The sequence below is a fragment of the Sinohyriopsis cumingii genome, chromosome 7 (assembly GCF_028554795.1).
Source record: "Sinohyriopsis cumingii isolate HCF-2022 chromosome 7, ASM2855479v2, whole genome shotgun sequence".
NCBI classification, from domain to species: domain Eukaryota; kingdom Metazoa; phylum Mollusca; class Bivalvia; order Unionida; family Unionidae; genus Sinohyriopsis; species Sinohyriopsis cumingii.
In genome coordinates, this window is record NC_142967.1 from 69,033,187 (window position 1) to 69,054,070 (window position 20,884).

A 20,884-nucleotide genomic window follows, 5' to 3' on the forward strand; every position below is an offset into this window, starting at 1 on the left:
ATCTTCTACTAGTCTACATCAATTTACAAAGCGTAGAAAACTACCAAATATATGGGCACATCTACTAGTCTACATCAATTTACAAAGCGTAGAAAACTACCAAATATATGGGCACATCTTCTACTAGTCTACATCAATTTACAAAGCGTAGAAAACTACCAAATATATGGGCACATCTTCTACTAGTCTACATCAATTTACAAAGCGTAGAAAACTACCAAATATATGGGCACATCTTCTACTAGTCTACATCAATTTACAAAGCGTAGAAAACTACCAAATGTATGGGCACATCTTCTACTAGTCTACATCTGATGCTTCAGCATCAAAGGAAACTGAAAATCTAATCTCCTAATTTTTCTTTACAATGTTTTCTTGATTATTGGCTTACTGATTAGGTTCACTGCAAATATATGCCTACTACTAATAAGTACTAATTTTATATATAAAATGATCCAAAACTCATTGCTCCCAAATCTGATGATATTCTACCCATACCAGTACCTTTCTTTGCTCCATATTTTTGTCCCATTTGTTTTCAGAGTGATATTATTGTGAACTCAGTATCAAAGGATTTGAGACTGGAGGAGGGTCAGCTTTCCAAGACACTTTTGAAAAAGGGAGGAGCAGAGATTCAGGATGAATGTGATTCACGCTATCCTAATGGCATACAGTATGGAGATATGGCTATCACTGGATCTGGGAAGCTACCTTGCAAAAAAATATTCCATGCTGCACTAACAGCCTGGGATAGCAATGAAGATTCAGCACCGGTAAATGTTGAAGCAGGGTTGCTTCTGTAAAATAAAACTTGAAAATCTAAAAATAATAGTCTGTATTCACTTGCAAGTCATGTCCATCTGCTAAGCACACAGATCCAGATCTGCCATAGCATAATGTGCCATCAGATCTGGATCTGCCTATTTTGTCAGGGGTAATCAGTAGAATGAAAAAACAGACCCTGATCTGTCTGCACATTATGCAGTGGCAGATGAGAGTATATGTTGTTTGCAGTAGGACTGGACTTATAAGTGAGAGTACAATGCATAAGGCTTTCCCAATCCTAAATTTTACACTTTTCATTTAAATTCAGTTTCACAGAAGAGATGAGATGTAATCTTTCCCTTTTCTAGTATACCTCATGTCATATTTAGTCACTAAATGTTATCATGTCATTGCTTGAAGAACTGCAAGCATAATGTGAATGGCATTTCTTTAATGTTTCCCATGACCTAGTGGTCAGAGCATCTGCTTCAGATGTGAGAGGTCGCAGGTTCAAATCCTAGCCAAGTCATACCAAAGACTTATGAAAATGCACTAACAGCCTGCCATGCTAGGTGCTCAGCATTAAGAGGTTAGTGTTAGGACTGGTCGGCCTGGTGTCAGGATAATGTGACTGGGTGGGACATCATGCTACAAGTCTGCGGCATGATGCCCCAGCGCTAGACATCACTATAAACTGCCACACTGCAGACATCATAGTGATATGATGGATTTTTTTTTAAAACAACATTAAAAATCCATCTCACACACACACACACACACACACACACACATACACACGTTTTCCACATTACAGTTGCTCATAAATATGAAAAAGGTTCACTATTTTTGCACCTACATCCAGGATCTGAAGATCATTATGTCAATTTATTTATTATTATAAAATGAACCATTTGGCAAAGTTACCAATGTCATTTACCATTTCACCAAAAATAATCAAATCATAACAGTTTATTTTATAGCTCTACTGGTCATAGACCAGGAGAGTGTATGAGCTGGCCATTTGTCTGTTGTCCATCTGTCCAGTTGCATAAGTTTGTTATAGCTTGTTTTTCAAAAGCATTAAAGTTTTCGCTTCAAGACTTATGATGTCTTGATGGTCTTCAGTGAAGTTTGTGCCAGTCTGATATCTTGTAAATCTTGTTATTGCTATTCCTGAAAAGAAAGTCATATCTACATGGATTCTTATAACAATACTTCTGTATTATGTAAAAATGGTTCTGTTCAGACTTCTGATATGGCCACCACTGTGGCCATCTTAAAAATCTTGTTGTGATAACTTATACCTTCTGAATAGATGGTCCTATCAAAATTGATTATGGGGGGCTTTCACTAAAAGACTTTTTATGATGCCTCGTTGGTCCCAAATAAAAATGGGCCAATTAGGTGTCTAATTCCAGACAGCAGCTATGATGTATACTCTGTTATGAGTTGAGTCAAACTGCAGACAAACAAAATTCTGATCTGCCATAGCATCATGCGTCTGTACAACAGTTTATATACTGTTTGTCCTACTGGTTACTCCTACAAAACTGTACAATCATGTTGATGTGTGATTTTACCTGAGGATTCATTATAAAATCTAGTTGATCCTCAGAATGATATGGCTGCCAGAATGAAAATATTGAAAATTGTCACTCATTCTCCTGAATAAATGGTCATGTGACCATACACTGTAAGTTCTCTGACAGTGTCTTGCTGTTATAAATGAAAACATTTGCCCCTCTTACCTCCAATATGGCTGCCCCAGTGGCTAATTTTAAATCTTATTGCTTAAGATATTTAGAAATGGTTTCAACACTGCAGTTAAAAAGGAAGAAATGATCTTATCTTAAATTCCTTTGAAATTCTTTTGAGACAGTAGAGTGTCAGTCCCTTCAAGGGACTCTTGTTAAGGACTTCTAGCCAGGTAAACGAACTGTGCCGTATAGTTTCAGTGTTTTGATGGACTTAGAAAATTAGTCGAGTAATTGATCATAATGTAAATGACAAGTATATTGGTCAACCATTGTGATGCAGTACTACCTATCAGACTGATTACCTTTTCTTCTTTCAACATGTCCAAGGTCTCTAAATGATAAACTACCTATCAGGCTGATTACCTGTTCTACTTTATATAGATCTGTCTGTTGACACACTTATCAAGGGAATTTTGGTTGCATCAGTTTTCATTTTATTTATAATTTTACAATTATGTCAACACTGTCATTCAACCAATCAGAAGTTACTCTAACTTTTTCATTCAAAGAGAAGATTTGTCTTAGGACCTTGTGACTCTTTCATAACATAAATTCATGCTTTTTGTATCTAAATGATAGTTTTATGGCAAACTGAAAGTAGAACTCTTGCTTGTATTGATAAAATCATGGATTTGAACTTTAAAAACAATGACATACAATGAATTTGTGTGATTTATATCATTGTTTAGTGTATGAAGACTATGTTCAGTTGCATTCAAAACACTATTTTATGCAGTAGCTTGAATGTTGACAAAAAATCTAGCAGAGTTAAATGTTATTTGGATGAAGACAAAAGTTTAATATAATAATTTTGTTCACTCATTTTTCTAAATTTTTTGCTTATACCATTTACATTAAAAAAAATTGTGCAGTAGCATTTGTTGCTCTTTTTTAACAGGCTGTGAAAGCTTTAGTGTTGCAATGTCTGGTTGAGGCTGACAAATTGAAAATGAATTCAATTTCGTTTCCACCCGTGGGTACTGGAAGAAAGAGATATCCAAAGTACTTGGTTGCCAAGGAGATGTTACAAATTGTGTATGATTTCTGTCAAAAGTATCAAGGAACATACATCAGAAACATTAGAATTGTGATTTTCCACAAAGATGAAGATGTTATGAAGGTAAAGAACATATTTTTGTTAAATCACCGTTAGTTGAACATGAGGAATAAATGCAAATTAAATATTTGCCATTGCACCTAATCTGATACTTTGTTTGTTCTTAACATGTGCTTAATCTAAGTTCATTGTAAATGGGTTTTACTTTGTTTTAATTGCTCTTTTGTTTATTGTCTTGTATTTTTCATTACATTTCAAATGGGGGCATTGTTTGTTTTTTTAAAAATGATGAGCCAAATTTAACTTCTCTTGTTACAGCTGGAGAGCTTAAGGCATTGAACAAAATCTTAATCAGTTTTATGATCAGAATTTTAATTCCTTAGAATCTTACCATTTTCCCTTTTTGTGAATTTAAATAAATATTTATTTGGAAGGTATTTGAGGATGCTGGAAGAAGTTGGCTTCGAAGGCTAGAAGAAAGTGGGGTAAGATCACCCAAGAATCCCTCCACAAAACAATCATGGGTAAAAGTTAAGAAAGTTGATGAAGGTAAGAATATGTCCTTTATGACAAAAATGAATTTGATGTTCATATCTTTTTATTTACCCATGTTTACACTCCAAAATGAAAAGATTTTTTAAATGGAAAAAACTTTCATAAAAAAAGCACTTTTAACTGATCAATGAAATACAATGCAAAATAAATTGTTCAAGAGTTTCAATAATACTTAATCTAAAAAATGAAATATAACAATAAAACTTGAAATGATATTATGAATCTTCAGTATTTTTGTCACATTTTTATAAGCAGTCATAAGAAACAGATGTTTCACAAATAGACTTTATGTTTTATAAAGCTTTTCAAAGATCCGAGAAAAGTATATGAGATATTATATGTAATTAATCTGATGTCTTAAAGACTTGATATGACAGCAAGGAAAAGCTAGCTAAAAATATCATCCAATAGATGCAGTTAGATGTCTATTGATGATTTTAAGCTTCTGATAAACTTTGAAAGACATCTTATGTATCATTTAATGTATCATATAATGTATCTCAATCACATTTGTTAGGAGACATGGTAACTTACCTGGTAGAGCATTGGACTTATAATCCACTGGTAGTGAGTTCAATAGCTGCCAAAGCCAGCTCAGGTCAGCTTACTTGTGTGTCCTTGGGAAGGGCACTTAACTCCCATTTCCTTGTGTGTCCTTGGGAAGGGCACTTAACTCCCATTTCCTTGGCATAATATAGCCATTAACATGTTAAAAGTGCTGATAAAAACCAACAAAAACAAAAACATAGTTTTGTAATCTAATTTGTTTAATAAAATATCTTAATGACTTTATAACTTTTGAGCTTTAATATAAAATCTGTGATAAAAAGTGAAAATATCTTATCATAAAAAAACAAACATAGGTTGTAAATGTTTGAGTCTAATTATAAATTATATTAGATAGCTCTAAAACATTAAAAGATATCAAGTTTATTTGATATGTGATGAGCTTCTCTTAGACAGTTTGTATGATATATGATGAAGTTTCTCAGATATATTATAAGTTTGTATGCTATATGATAGAGTTTCTCACATATATTATAAGTTTGTATGCTATATGATAGAGTTTCTCACATATATTATAAGTTTGTATGCTATATGATAGAGTTTCTCAAATATATTATAAGTTTGTATGCTATATGATAGAGTTTCTCACATATATTATAAGTTTGTATGCTATATGATAGAGTTTCTCACATATATTATAAGTTTGTATGCTGTATGATAGAGTTTCTCACATATATTATAAGTTTGTATGCTATATGATAGAGTTTCTCAAATATATTATAAGTTTGTATGCTATATGATAGAGTTTCTCACATATATTATAAGTTTGTATGCTATATGATAGAGTTTCTCACATATATTATAAGTTTGTATGCTATATGATAGAGTTTCTCAGATACATAAAAACATTTTGTACAATATATCATAGAGTTTTTCAGAGATAAAGTTTATATGATAATGATAGAGTTTCTAAGAGTTACAAAGTTTCCATGTTATATGATAGAGTTTCTTAGAGATATTATAAGAGATATTATAAAGATCAATCAAGTTTTTCATGTATCATTAAGTTTGTAATATTTATTTGATAATGCTTCTAAGATTTATTATAAAGTTTATAAGATATAAAATAAAAATGTATAATTGACTGAGTTTGAATAAAGTCATTTATTGCCTACTAGGCATTTATGACTACTTTAATGTGTGTGCTTTTGGGCACTAATTCATTTTTTGATGCCACATTCGGTTTTGTCAAATTATACTAAGTTTTCTTTTAGGGGGATAACCCTTTGGTCAAATCGCATATGCCACATAGTAATACTATTCTATGGCTGCTTAATTTTCCTACTCAGTAGATTGTAATTTTTGCTACGAAGTGCACATAGGTCTCTGAAAAGGTGTACCAATCTCAAATGTTGCCTATTATTTTTGTGTTTGTGATCTTAATTAGTTTATTGACTAGTTTATTTGAACAGTTCTAAAGATGAACTAGGTTTAAATGGCTGTCACAAATCTGATATGAGGCAAATGAGTTATTTAGGAAAATGGGCTTTCAGGGGATCAAAATGAGAGTTTTATTTTTTTTAAATAGACCTGAAAAGGACCATATTTGTCAGAATCAGGTACGTTCCTTCCTGCATGTCTTGGGTGACACACTTGTCCAAGACCAGAAATAGTGTCATTCCCATAGGTTTTTGCAGACCACAAGCAAATTAGCTATGAAGTTGGTCTTGTACGCAGCTTTGGAATATTTTGTGAAGGTATGTATGGAGTTTTGCCACTGCTTGAATGACAACTGCTTTTTTTCGGAGTGACCTTTCTCCTATGAAGCAGACTGCATCATTTAACTTTTACACTTTACTGATGTTGCTGGTTGTTTCCTCCATGCCCACCTGTTTTCCTTCATCTGCTTCATTTATTCTTCTGGCTGCTTCATACCTGCTATTCCCAGACAGTGTTGGGGTGTTTTTGAGACTCAAAAAGTGTGCGTAATGAGGTCTCAAGAGGGGAGCAGGTCAGTGCATGTGATCCAAAAAAGCAATCTTCTTATATACGCTATATAAAATTATTGGAAATTTGTCTGTTTTCATCAAAGCATTTCTTATGCTTACAAAGAATGAAATAGTTGGTCAACTTAGCATTTTCAAACATAATGACCATATACATACACATATGTGCAAATACATAATTACAACCACACTGACTTTAAATGAAAACATACATCAAATTTCTGTCTTTAAATCCATTGGATGGCAAAATGTATGTTTAATTAGATGCAGTCTTTGCTGCTTTCAGCAGTTAAGTAGAGGGTTTGAAGAACTTGTGTCAGTAGTGTTCATTTTTGAACTCGCTAGAGACTGGACGCTACTGTTGTCCTGGTCAGGACTGAGTTGTTCATGGTGACCATAATGTTAACATTGTCAGCAGTCTGTCTGATGCAGTTTGACCATGAGACATGCTTGTCTCTATAGAAGATTGAATTTACAAGTTTGGAACTGTCCATTTCATTGGGAGGAATTAGGGAGGGGACATAATATTTTTAAGTTTAATGGGGCTGGCTTTACAGGTAACATGGCAGTAATAAATGCCACTGTCCAGTTCAGATGCTAAAACTTAATCAACACAGATTATGCAATATTTTCTTTCAATCAATCTATTTCATGGTTAAAATCATCCTGAAAAGCATAGATCAATTAATAGTTGGCATTTTAACAAGATAAAGTTCATGAATAATGAGAAAGCAAATTAATCTCAATGTTCTTTTCAGCATGTTAAATATGTTACATACAGTTGGTACTGAGATCCTATTTTGATGTTATAAATTCCAGAATAACTTTTGTCAATATACTGTTTTATAATATGTGCAAAGAAAGAATTAAAAGCCCCTCCCCCTTGCCTCTTTGCTTCACAAAATAAAACTCTGTCAACCTGAAGCTATGAAATTTATTTTTGCTGGGCTTTGCTGACAGCTTATTACTTCTGAATCACCTTCAAAAATGAATCATGCTTGAATACTCTTCCAACAACTTAAAAAATCATGCCTTACATTTTATGTATGGAGTAAAATATGAGTTTCAAAAAAATGTTGCCGCTGTTAACAAACTTGCCAATAAATATTTAATACAGATGGCTTAAACATTTTCATTCAAGGCAATCTTGTGTAAATAGTAACACCTCTTTTTGATTTACCTTTAACTTAAAAAGAATTGGGTTGTTCCACTTTGTGAACTTAAAATATGCAAGTAGCAAAATGGGTTCATCCAGAGCAGCCTTCAAAGAACCTAACATGTCAACCATTTAAGTGATACATGAAATGGTGGTTGTTTATAAATGAATATTTACCTTTGAAGTGTTGTATATGCTGCCACAAGGATACTTTTACATAAGCTCTAAGCACAACTTTTGGCCATTTATGCATCCTACATGTTACAGGCATTTATTTAAGTGGTGTTTTTTGCTTTTGGTTTTATTTTCCACCAAAGGTTATTGAAAATTGTGTTTTTAAACATAACCATATCAGGGGGTTCGGAGAAAGAAATTTTTTTGTGTGCATAACATGTGTTATGGCAGGCATGCCACTTGGTTAGGTAGACATTTTTAATCATGTCTCTTTGCTTGAGCTGAGTGGTCTTTACTACAGGTGTTGAAGGATGACTGTTTTGAATTTTCAAAGGACAGGTTGTGGACAGTAGGTCTAAGTCGAGCTGTATATGTAAGTGGAGTTGGGATTTTGTGATCTATTTCTAGTGCTTGTGCCAGTGTCACCACTTTTGCTGTTTCAGTTGGTGTATGTACATTGGTACATGCATTGAAGGGTCTAGATATGGCTGCTATTCCCAGCTAACCAGCAGTGCCAGTTTCTTTTATTTATCTTGTTCATTGATTCTATAGTGATTTTCATTGATGTTTGCCCCCACCTAGATTAGGAACAGGGTAGTCCTTTTTTCTGTGGACTGGTTCTACATTTTGATGCAATTTTCAATCCAATCCCTTCAGGCCATGTAGTGGAGAAAATTATGGGTTAAGACTTCCATCTTGATCCATGATCATCGATGTGTTCCTCTTGCTGTCTTAACTGAGAGTATTAAAATGTATAAGATATCTTTAAAATCTGTATAAGGTAATCTGATAATGTTTCTAAGTTACCGGTATTATGTTTTTTGGAATAAATAATTATTGATCATAGACTTCATCTTGAAGATATTTCATTGAAAAAATCCTCTTATGTTCAAAATACTATATATAGTGTAACATTTTGGGATCGATATATATTTCTATTAACTTTTTTTCATTATGTTTTCAGACAGAACAAGGTTCAAGGAAGGGAATTTGAAAATTTGTATCTATCAAGGGGACATAACTGAGGAAAATGCAGATGTTATTGTCAGCAGTTTAAATGACAGCCTGGATCTCCGAAAAGGTTATCTGTTTGAAAAATGACAGATTTTACAAGTTTCTATTAATTTTCGTCTTTATGTGATTGGAATGTTTCTAGTCTGCTACCCGTCTAACAGATCCATTTTTACTTTAAAAAGTATATTAAACCTGTAATCTTGATTTGTCATTTGAACTTCTCTGGCACTCAACCTATTTTTATTCCCTGACTCTCTCTCTCTCTCTCTCACTTATGAAGAGGTGATGCAGTAGGTGTCTACTTTTTCTTTTATTCTTGATTTCTTCTTTAAAAAAACTGAATTCTTCATGAAAAATATGTGGTTTAATAGGGACTTCAGTCAACCCAGATGATTATTTAAAGTTAAATGGTTAAAACATGATACAGATTGGTTGCAAATATGGTGCTTTTGTAATAGCAGCAGCCTAGGCTGGATCAGAAGGCCTCCATTGATTCATCAGCTGCAATATAAACAGGCTTCCAATTCTGATCATCAATCATGCATGGGAGGAAGGTGTACCTGACATCCTCACATGTCCCTCTTTCCTATTATAATCTTTGTGACTCTCTCTAATGGCTCTTTGATTTGCTGTTGATAGTTGGTCTTGTTAATGTCAAAAAGACTATTCTTTCAACATCTGGACTGAAGGCTTTACCACTGAGCCAGGCTGGTGATTTGAAACCAAATATAATAATAATAATAATAATAATGAGGTCTTTGTATAGCGCCTAATCTTTAGAAGCTCTAAGCGCTTTACAACATTAGACAACACCTATAAGATAAAAAACATATAATCATATTATTACAAAAACAAACACCATGAAATTATTTTAAAAAAACATTAAAAAATAAAAAACATGCTGAGAATATTTCAGGTAGGAAACATTATTAGGTCTTTAAGTTTGTTCTGTTTGTATGCAGGTGCTCTATTTGCATTGTTACTAAAGACATACTTTACTGTTCATTACACACAACACACATTTCTATTGATACAGTTAATCAAAAATACTAAGGTTGAAATTGTATGTGGCTACGTAATTTGACAACATAATTATCAACTACTTTGTTTCTCTGGAGGTATTTTTTCTTCATTTATGGTATGTCCCCGCCTTCAGGATAATTAGCTTCAAAAAGTCATTTTTTATTATCAGCTTTTCTCAAGTTGAATTGATTTAGAATGCTTCATCACTTTATGCATTCATGAGATCGATAAACCAAAATTAAAATTAATTAAATAAAAAGTAATTAAATAGATTTAAATTATTGCTAAAGTTTAATCATATGCATTTATATCCAGTATGAAATTCACATTGGATACTTAGACTACCATATACAGTTCAATTGATACTGATCATATTTATAATGACTAAATGGGTACTAAGACTACTGTATACAGTTCAATGGAGACTGATCATACAGTCACTAAATTGAGACTGCTCATGCAATGAATAAATGGGTACTAAGACTACCATATACAGTTATATGCAGTCTGCTCATACAATGACTAAATGGGAACTGAGACTACTGCATACAGTTCAATGCAGTCTGCTCATATAATCACTAAATGGGTACATAGGCTAATTTATACAGTTCAATACAGTCTGCTCATACAATGACTAAATGGGTGCTAAAGTTGCCACATACAGTTCAATGCAGTCTGCTCATATAATCACTAAATCGGTACTAAGACTACTGCATACAGTTCAATGCAGTCTGCTCATACAATGACTAATTGGGTACATAGGCTAATGTATACAGTTAAATGTAGTCTGCCCATACAGTATAATGAAATTCTGCTGCAAAAGTTGAGCTGTTACAGGTTTGACAATCCTTCTTTAAACTGGTTTAGATCATACCTAAACCAAAGGTCTCAACAAGTAAGCATTGGCAATATTAGCTCTCAAACTTGCACTATTCATTCAGGAGTCCCTCAAGGCTCAGTTTTGGGGCCTCTCCTCTTCCTTATCTATATCAGTGATCTACCATTAAATAATGAATCCACAAACACAGATTTGTCTGCAGATGATGCAACCTTGTATACATCTAGTTCTGATGCTGAAGTTATCCAAATGAGATTAAATTCAGAACTTATTAGAATCTAAAACTGGGCACAACAAAATAGGATGGTAATTAATGAAGGTAAAACAAAATGTATGATTCTGGGGACATCACAAAAGCTACAGAAGTCAGGGAATCCAAAACTATCTCTTGTAATAAATAATCATCCATTAGAAAATATCAAACATGATAGGCTTGTAGGTGTGTCTGTAGATAATAATTTATTATGGAATGACCATATTGATAAGCTTTGTAAAACACTGTCATCCAAAATTGCCCTTCTCAGCAGAATCAAGAAATATTTACCTATGGAAACTCGCAATCTATACTACAAGTCATATATTCTTCCAACAATGGATTATTGTTCTAATGTATGGGAAAACTGTGCTAAATCTGAGCTTGACAGGATTTATAAACTTCAGAAACGAGCAGCATGTGTAATTTTAGATGCATCTGTTGATCATCCCTCAAAAGCATTATTCACAGAACTCAAATGGTTCACAATATATGACAGAATAGATTTTCACAAGGCAGTTCTTTTATATAAATGTCTACATGGAACTGCACCAGAGTATCTTCAGGACTTATTCAGGCCTTTTTCAACACAATACCAGTTGAGATCAATATCACATGGAAACCTTCTAATACCAAAACCAAGAACAGAGCAATTTAAAAAGAGTTTTCAATATTCTGGTACAGTTCTATGGAATAAGCTTCCACTACATGTAAAATCTGCTGAAAATATTAGAGTATTTAAGAAAAGATACCATGAGCATGTATGTGTTTCTAATAGATAATGGAATTTAGTATTTTAATACTAAACATGTTAAAATACACAGTAATTATTGCTATCATCATATAATGTGCATTGTTATACTCTCTTTAAGAGGGCCTCAAGGGAGAATTGTCCTTGCCTAACTAATACAGTTTAATGTAGTCTGCTCATACAATCACTAAATGGGTACTAAAACTACCACATACAGTGCAATGTAGTCTGCTCATATAATTGGATACATAGGCTAATGTATACATGAGTTCAATGCAGTCTGCTCATACAGTGACTAAATGGGTACTATTTGCAATTTTTTCCTATAAGAAGTTTTAAACTTTTAGATTTTACAAATATATATTTAAGGTATATATTCATAACTTTGAATCTCCAGCACGAGAATTCTGCAATCAGTCAAAAAATGTTGTTGTTTTCAAGAGGCATGTTTGGCACATACAAAGGATTTCAAAGGCCTGATACATACATAGAAGATACATAAACATGATACATACATTGAAGATACATGAACTGATACATACATTGAAGATACATGAACATGATACATACATTGAAGATACATGAACTGATACATACATTGAAGATACATGAACATGATCATCATACATTGAAGATATATCAATATGATACATACATTGAAGATACATGAACATGATACACACACAGAAGATATATCAATATGATACGTACACAAGATATATAAATATGATACATACATAGAAGATACATGAACATGATACAACATTCTTAGTACACCGTAATTAAAGATATTCAAGGAAATTTTGATCAATGAAAATGTCACTTATGCCTCTTGTAGGCACTACATTAATACTTAAATACCAATTAAATAACTTTTGTTAAGTGAAATTTGTGTTTTAATTCTATCTTTTAGTTCCTCTTAAGTGCAGTCATCATAAATGCAATGTGTATTTAAACTTAAAATGTGTCAATCTACCATAACAGCTATATCCGCAAATGTTTCTCTGAGAACCTAATTAAGTGCCAACCATGTTTTGATAACTGACTTGCTGAAGTATTTGTTGTAGTGTTACACTGAATTAAAAGCTGGCCTCCTTTCTATTATCATGTTAGTTATGTCTTTTGAATCAAATAAAGGAGGTGGAATAAAAGAAAAGTTAATAGGCATGAAAATCCTACAAACTTAAAATCTAGCCCCTGTCGTATGTTGGGTGAACTCATTTCATGGATCAATTGAACACTGTTAAAAATATTATAGTGTATGTAACATAAACTGCCTTAAATTTACTGACTCATTCATAACTGTGATCAAAGATAGCAAGCCAACCAAGCTAAAAGAATACTTCATAAAATAAATAGCTTGGTTTCACAGAAATGGACCATAGTGGGCAAGAGAGTTTCAGAGAATTCCTAAACTGGCACTAAGAGATATCCTCAAAGATGATAAGAAGTTTCACTATTACTTCCAATGAAATCATGACATCAATAATATACTAACTGAGCAAATCAAAAATTGAGTTTCGATGTAGATGATTGTCTCACCCAAAAAATGTTTTGTCAAGAAGAAAAAAAGGAATCTTATTTGGTGGTGTATCAACAGTTAGTCTAGTTCCCTGATAACAGCCTCCCGATTTGGCAGATTGTATCAGTGACGTAATACACAGATGTTTTCGTGTACACATGATGGTTATTGAAACCAGTTGGAATGATCTTTCACATTGGGCATTTTGATAATAAACGTTATTTATATAGAATAATGAACAGCTTCATTAGAAAAGCGCATCATTAACAATTATTATCGACATGATTGTAAAATGAGGATTCAGTCATTAAACAGCCCAGTCCCTTAACCCCCCCTTTTCTGTTTTCTCAATGTTTAAGTGGATTGTTTCAATTTTTGGAGGTCCCTCGGTAACTTGCATCCCCGCTTATAGTGCAGTCAATGTTTGTGGACCCCGTTGTGTGCAAGTTATCGAGCGAGGAGTGTAGTTAGTGTGCCTGACTAGTGACCATAGATGTGAGGGTTAGAAGCCTACTATTAAATGACCCAGGTCAGTAGTCCTTCAACATAAGACACATCACCTGATCTTTTTGTTTTGGGGGTGATGGCACTAAAACAGAAACAACACATGCTACGTCTTACATTGTAGGACTACTGCCATGATGTGTCATGACACTTTACTTCAACTGCCTTTGCACTAAGTAACCCTCTTTTGTGTGTTTCTGTGCTGTAAAACACCAAAAACCAAAGCAGGCCTTTTTACTGCCCAGTTATGAAAGTTCTATCATAAAAGTATATTCCCTCTACTATGTTCATACGTGAAAGCTTTATCAAATAAACCTAAAATTGAAATAGGTCTGTGACTGGTAAAAACTGATTTTACCATGTCAATAAAGCATTGTTTTGATGTGAATAATACAATTTATAAAAGATGAAAAATGCTTAAGGGACCATCCATTTAGTACATAGGCATGGAGGGGTAAGGGGCTTAGTCCAATTGCACACACCCGCATAGGGGGTGGGGGGGTCTACTGATAATGTTGGTTTAGTGATAATGTACGTAACCTGTTCGACTCAGTCAGCATTTGAATATTAGCAGACACTAGACAAACATTTTAAAGTTATGCAGCTTATTTCTTTGATTTAGCCAGACATTTAATGTCGGTGGACTATCTGTCTTATTAAACACATTAATATTATTAATCCTTGATCATTTCTGTGTGGATTAAATATAGGCCATTCTATAGAATTTGGGGGTGGGTGGAGGTGCATCAAGCGTATGTACACAGGTGGGGGTGTAAAAAAGTATACATGTGTACAGTGAGGGGGAGGGGTAAAGGTTTGCCAGATTTATGCGTACATACTAAATGGATGGCCCCTAAGGCAAATTTCAATATGGTTTTGATATGTAATAAAATACTAATGTTGAAAGTAATTAGGTGTCCTTGAATAATAACTTTAAGTTTCAAACATTCCTTACAGGCAAAGTCTCTAAAGCTCTACTAGAAAAAGCAGGAGATGCATTAATTGGTGAATGCAGTGCTCAAAGTAAGTATTACAATCTGTTGCCTAACAATAGTAGTTACTATGCACAATGAAATAGCAATAACTTATATCTGCAATTCAATATTAAATTTATAAACTTATGTTAACAAATCAAAGCCAAAATTACAGTGGGTATGAAGATATATTGTGATTTTGCTTTAAAATAGCAATAACCATGTATAAAATTTCAAGAAAAAAGTTGCTTTTGCTCTCTAATCTATATATGGAAAAGAAAGCTATTATTGATTAAAGGTGGAGAGCAGTTTGAAAAAATGAAAAGCAAATCGTAGCTTGTCAGGGAATAGTTATTTGTGAATTTCATACAGCTTGAATTGAGTGTTTTAACATGGCAGTTTGATTCCTCTTGCTGATCTGTGTAACCTATGTATGAAAAATTCTCTATTATATGGAAAGTACAAAATAAGAAAGATTTTATACTACAGATGAATGCAGGTTCTTCCTCCACCATGTAATAGCCAATCTTGTGCTTAAAAATGGTGTTAAACCCTATAACAACAACAACAACAACAGATGCATTGCTATTACAGAATGTTTTGAAGTATTTGCGTTTCACTTTTACCTTTACAGTAGATTTGGAAATTTTGTAAGGTCTCATATGCAGCAGGACAGACTGTGCACTTAATAGTTAATGGTTTGATAACAATTATTTACATGGTTACTGAACATGAAATGTGTACCGGTAAAAGTTATCTTGATTTATATTACACCAACCCTTGAGAATGGGTGAGCTCTGTAATATCAGAAAATTTTGTGAAAAAATTAGTGCTAAAAATATTACATTTTTTAATATCTAACTGAACTCACATAAGGTTCCACTTTGCACTTCAAAAATTTGGTTTTGTCTAAATATTCAGTTATTATAAAGTTTTGTTTTGCATGTATTCTTTGAAAATGATTACAAGATTAAAAATGTTGATATAATGAAAAATATTTGAGGAAAAAAGTACAGTACATTAAAAAGGAAAAAAATTGCCTTGTTATTTAATTTTATGAATTAGTTGTACCTATATAAATACCTCAAGCAGATTAAAGTATTGTTTAATAAACACATAGTACATAACACTGTAATATGTAGAAATAACTTACACAACGCCATAATATGTAGAAATAACTTACACAACACAGTAATATGTAGAAATAATTTGTAAAACACTGTATTAGAAATAATTTGTACAACACTGTAATATGTAAAAAATAACTTGTATAACACTGCATTATATAGAAATAACTTAACACAATACTGTAATATGTAGAAATAACTTACACAACACTGCAATATGTATAAATAACTTATACAACACTGTTATATATAGAAATAACTTATGAATCATTGTAATATGTAGAAATAACTTGTACAACACTGCATTATGTAGAAATAACTTGTACAACACTGTAATATGTAGAAATAACTTGTACAACACTGTAATATGTAGAAATGACTTATACAACACTGTTATATATAGAAATAACATATGCAACACTGTATTATGTAGAAATTACTTACACAACACTGTAATATGTGGAAATAGCTTATACAACACTGTAATATGTAGAAATAACTTGTAAATCAGTGTAAAATGTAAAAATAAATTATACAGCACTGTAATATCTATAAATACCTTACACAGCACCATAAATATGCATAAATAGCTTATACAACACTGTAATATGTTGAAATAGCTTGTACAGCACTGTTATATGTAGAAATAAATTTTATAACACTGTAATATGTAGAAATAACTTGTACAACACTGCAGTATGTATAAATAATTTGTACAGTACTGTAATAAGTGGGAATAAGTTACATGGTACTATAATGTGTATAAATAACTTTTACAGCACTGTAAGATATGTAGAAATAACTTAATCAACACTGTAATGTGTAGAAATAACTTGTACAACACTAATATGTGGAAATAACTTGTACAACACTGTAATATGTGGAAATAACTTTTACACAGAATAGGTGGGAATAATTTGTACAACACTAATTTGTGTAAATAACTTGTATAACACTGTAATATATAGAAATATCTCATACAACACTGTAATATGTAGAAATAACTTGGAGAGAACTGTAATATGTGGGAATAAATAACACCGTGTAATATGTATAAATAAATTACACAGCACTGTAATAGGTAGAAAGAACTTGTACAGCACTGTAATGTGTTGGAATAACTTGCACAATACTCCAGCATGTGGGAATAACTTACACAACACTGTAATATGTTGGAATAACTTATTCAACTTTGATATATATTTATGGGAATAACTTATACAACACTAATATATGGGAATAACTTATATGACACTGATGTATATGGGAATAACTTAACACTGTAATATATGGGAATAACTTATATAACATTGATATATATGGGAATAACTACACTTAAAATCGCTTAATTGGACATTTTACTCTTTCTACCTTAATGCCTACATAGGCAAAGAAAGCTACCATCATATAATGATTTTTCAGGCTTTCAGTAAGCCCTAGTCAGTTTTCAGTTTAGTTATAATTGTGTTGTGTTAATCTATTTGCATTACTAAAGACTCTCATTACGTACTTAGAAATAGGGTGGATTTTCACATTGATGCATCCTTTTTTACAGTTTGTATCGATCTGTGTCTGCAAATCTTATGCACCTTATGCAGAAGTAAAGTCCAACTGCAAAAAACATAGAACCTAATCTGCTGTTGCATAGTGTGCCAGCAGATCAGAGTCTGCATTTGTTCTACTGATTATTCCTAACAAAATGTACAGACCCAGATCTGCCAACACATTATGCGACAGCAGATTAGGTTCTATGTTCTTTGCAGTTGGACTTTACTGGGCAGTTTATTCTTCACCCATGACAACAGAATGAAGATATTTGAGCAAACTTCAAAATATTAAATTCTGTAGATGGCCATTGTAACTCATCCAGTATGACAGTGAGTCATAGGAATTGTGAAGCGTATCATTTGAATTCAGCATATTCATATGAATTGTGAAGCGTATCATTTGAATTCAGCATATTCATATGAATTGTGAAGCGTATCATTTGAATTCAGCATATTCATATGAATTGTGAAGCATATCATTTGAATTCAGCATATTCATATGAATTGTGATGCGTATCATTTGAATTCAGCATTTTCATATGAATTGTGAAGCATATCATTTGAATTCAGCATATTCATATGAATTGTGAAGCGTATCATTTGAATTCAGCATATTCTTAGGAATTGTGAAGCATATCATTTGAATTCAGCATATTCATATGAATTGTGAAGCATATCATTTGAATTCAGCATATTCATATGAATTGTGAAGCATATCATTTGAATTCAGCATATTCGTAGGAATTGTGAAGCATATCATTTGAATTCAGCATATTCATAGGAATTTTGAAGCATATCATTTGAATTCAGCATATTCATAGGAATTGTGAAGCATATCATTTGAATTCAGCATATTCATAGGAATTGTGAAGCATATCATTTGAATTCAGAATATTCGTAGGAATTGTGAAGCATATCATTTGAATTAATGTCTGAAAGATTGACTTTCCATCTCTGAGTTCATGTTGCACTTTGCAAAAAATAAACAAGCCCAGCTGGATGACTGGATAGATAGATAGATAGACAGACAGACAGACAGACAGACTAATGAAAGAACCAATGTAAATTACAATTACATTGTTGAGTGGAACATGTCACAAATAAATTGACATTAAAAAGAAATAAATTTGTCCTTATCAAATCCATTAAAATCCATAGTGCTTTTAATTTTCACTTCATTTATATGATACATCCATGAATTCAGTTAGGCCATATAATGGTAGAAATAGTTCAGACTGATCTGATTCACAATATCCTATAATATGTGAATTCCATACATCTTACAAATAAACAATCAATGTTAAGTCCACATTTTGTGGGGATTCAAAGTATCCTATAAATGTCAATATATAATTTTATCTGGTATGAATTCCCAGAATGTATCCTCTGTCTGATAAAGTTCTGAAATTCTCCATTGCTATCTTAGTGATTGCAAATCGCCATGGTCTAGTCATCATAAATATCATCTGACTACAACATTTCCCCAGCTTCATCATATGCAGGTGCTTTTGTAGAGACAGAGCTTTCAATCCATTAGTAAAATTTTGAACAGTCTGTGAAACCTATTAAATGATGCAAGGGTTTTCAGGCCATGAGAACTGGCAGAAAACTTGGGAAATATGAGTTGGGACTGAAAGGTCTAACTTATGGAAAAGGAAAATAGAACTTAAATCAAACTTTTTATTCATCAAATACAGTGTTTATACTGCAAAACACAAAATTAATACAAATACTTGTTGTTAGAACTTGTATGAAAATGGAAGCAATATACCTGGTGCTAAACACTTACAGTAAACAACATTGGCTGATACCAGTAGTGTCATTCTAGGCATTTTGTAATTGAAAAAAGCCGCACTGCTTGGTTCATAAAGGGATTCACAATTTTTTCTCATTTTATGAATCTGGTTGAGTGTGGGCAGCCATCACCTCTCTTCTCTGCATCAAATGGTACACTGATATTGAGATTAGGCGATTAGAGTTCATTACACGATTTTATGGTAATTCAAAATTTTCTCCAGTAAACAGGCTTTTTCTTCTTGGAATCAACATAAAATGTTGCAAACATAGATATAAATTCATCTGCAAACACAGATAAAACAAATGCCAACTACATTCAGTGGGAAGTGGTTCAGTTGAAGATGTGAAGCCACAAAAGCCATCATGCAAAGGTATTAGAGAAAATCAATTATGTATATTTTCACCATGGCTCAATTCAGAGGTATATCAAATCAGGCATTTGACATGGGCATGCTGTATTGGTGAAGCAAGAGAGATTTTCAGTTTTATTTATATCAAGCGGGGGACCCCAATCAATTAAAAATAGAATTACAAGTTCAGGACATATCTAGGTTTTTTCTTCCATGTCAGGCATTTTTGGAAATTGAGGGAAAACTTATATGTGCCAACAACAGTAATAATTATGATCCCAATACCACCGTCAGATTTGTTAACAATGGAAACATGGCATCGTTCAATAGCACTTGTTATCCCATCAGTGAAAAGGAAATCAAATCAATTCTTTACAATGTTGACATAGCCATGACAATTTTTGGACTCGCTTGATACAGTGTTGATTATGTGAGATCAGCTGATTCAACTATGATGTTTATGAAAGATACATCTGACAGGATTCTCAACAGCATCAAATTAGGTGACCTCAGAATCATTCATGCCACACTTTAGCTTTAGGCCCTAATTGCACTTTCAATAATGGATTTGCACAGCACCAAGGACAACTTCATGGAGGCTCATTCATATTTTCATGTGCAGTTCCCCTCAGTCACATATTTGGGTTTTATAAAGATGTTCTCAAGGTTATCTTTGGGGCCAAGGATAAGTCATATGAACCTGTTGAAATAACTACAATGATGCAATCTGGCATAGTGTAGGTGTCATCACTGGTAAAGTTGTATTAGAAAAATTAAGATTGTGGATGTCTGTGTTGTCCCCTTCACTGACAAAAGAAACATGTTTGTTGTCATTTGTTCAGTCAGGAACCACATCAACGCTCTCATTTCTGAAATGTACTACAGATGTGCATGTACCAGGTTTTACAGACAATTTACATGGCAAATAAGTACCCAGCATGGTCATACTGCATCAAAACGTGTGTATGTGGCCATTCAAACTACAAATCGAGATGATGACCAAACACAGAGTAAGATGATATTTGACCACTTAGAAGTGACTGAAGTTTTATTGCAGTTCACTGGTCATCGGGAACCTTCACTGCATGTGCATGTGACAGTCTGTGATCACATACGGACCGGCATCAAAATATCGAGACTGGTTTGCAAATTTCCCAAGATGACTTCATGACATTATACCCAATTTATTACTTTTGAGTGGAACACC

General features: G+C 32.9%; 1 protein-coding gene across 1 annotated transcript in view; it reads left to right on the forward strand.

Moving 5' to 3' along the window:
• The window catches only part of LOC149795463 (protein mono-ADP-ribosyltransferase PARP14-like), a 94,328-nt gene that overhangs the window by 17,430 nt on the left and 56,014 nt on the right, over positions 1 to 20,884 (forward strand). Inside the window, exons 5-9 of the mRNA XM_089963805.1 lie at positions 543 to 773; positions 3,421 to 3,642; positions 4,014 to 4,128; positions 8,942 to 9,058; positions 14,840 to 14,905. Of these exons, the coding sequence (XP_089819931.1) occupies positions 543 to 773; positions 3,421 to 3,642; positions 4,014 to 4,128; positions 8,942 to 9,058; positions 14,840 to 14,905 (751 nt within the window). The remainder of the gene's footprint in view (positions 1 to 542; positions 774 to 3,420; positions 3,643 to 4,013; positions 4,129 to 8,941; positions 9,059 to 14,839; positions 14,906 to 20,884) is intronic.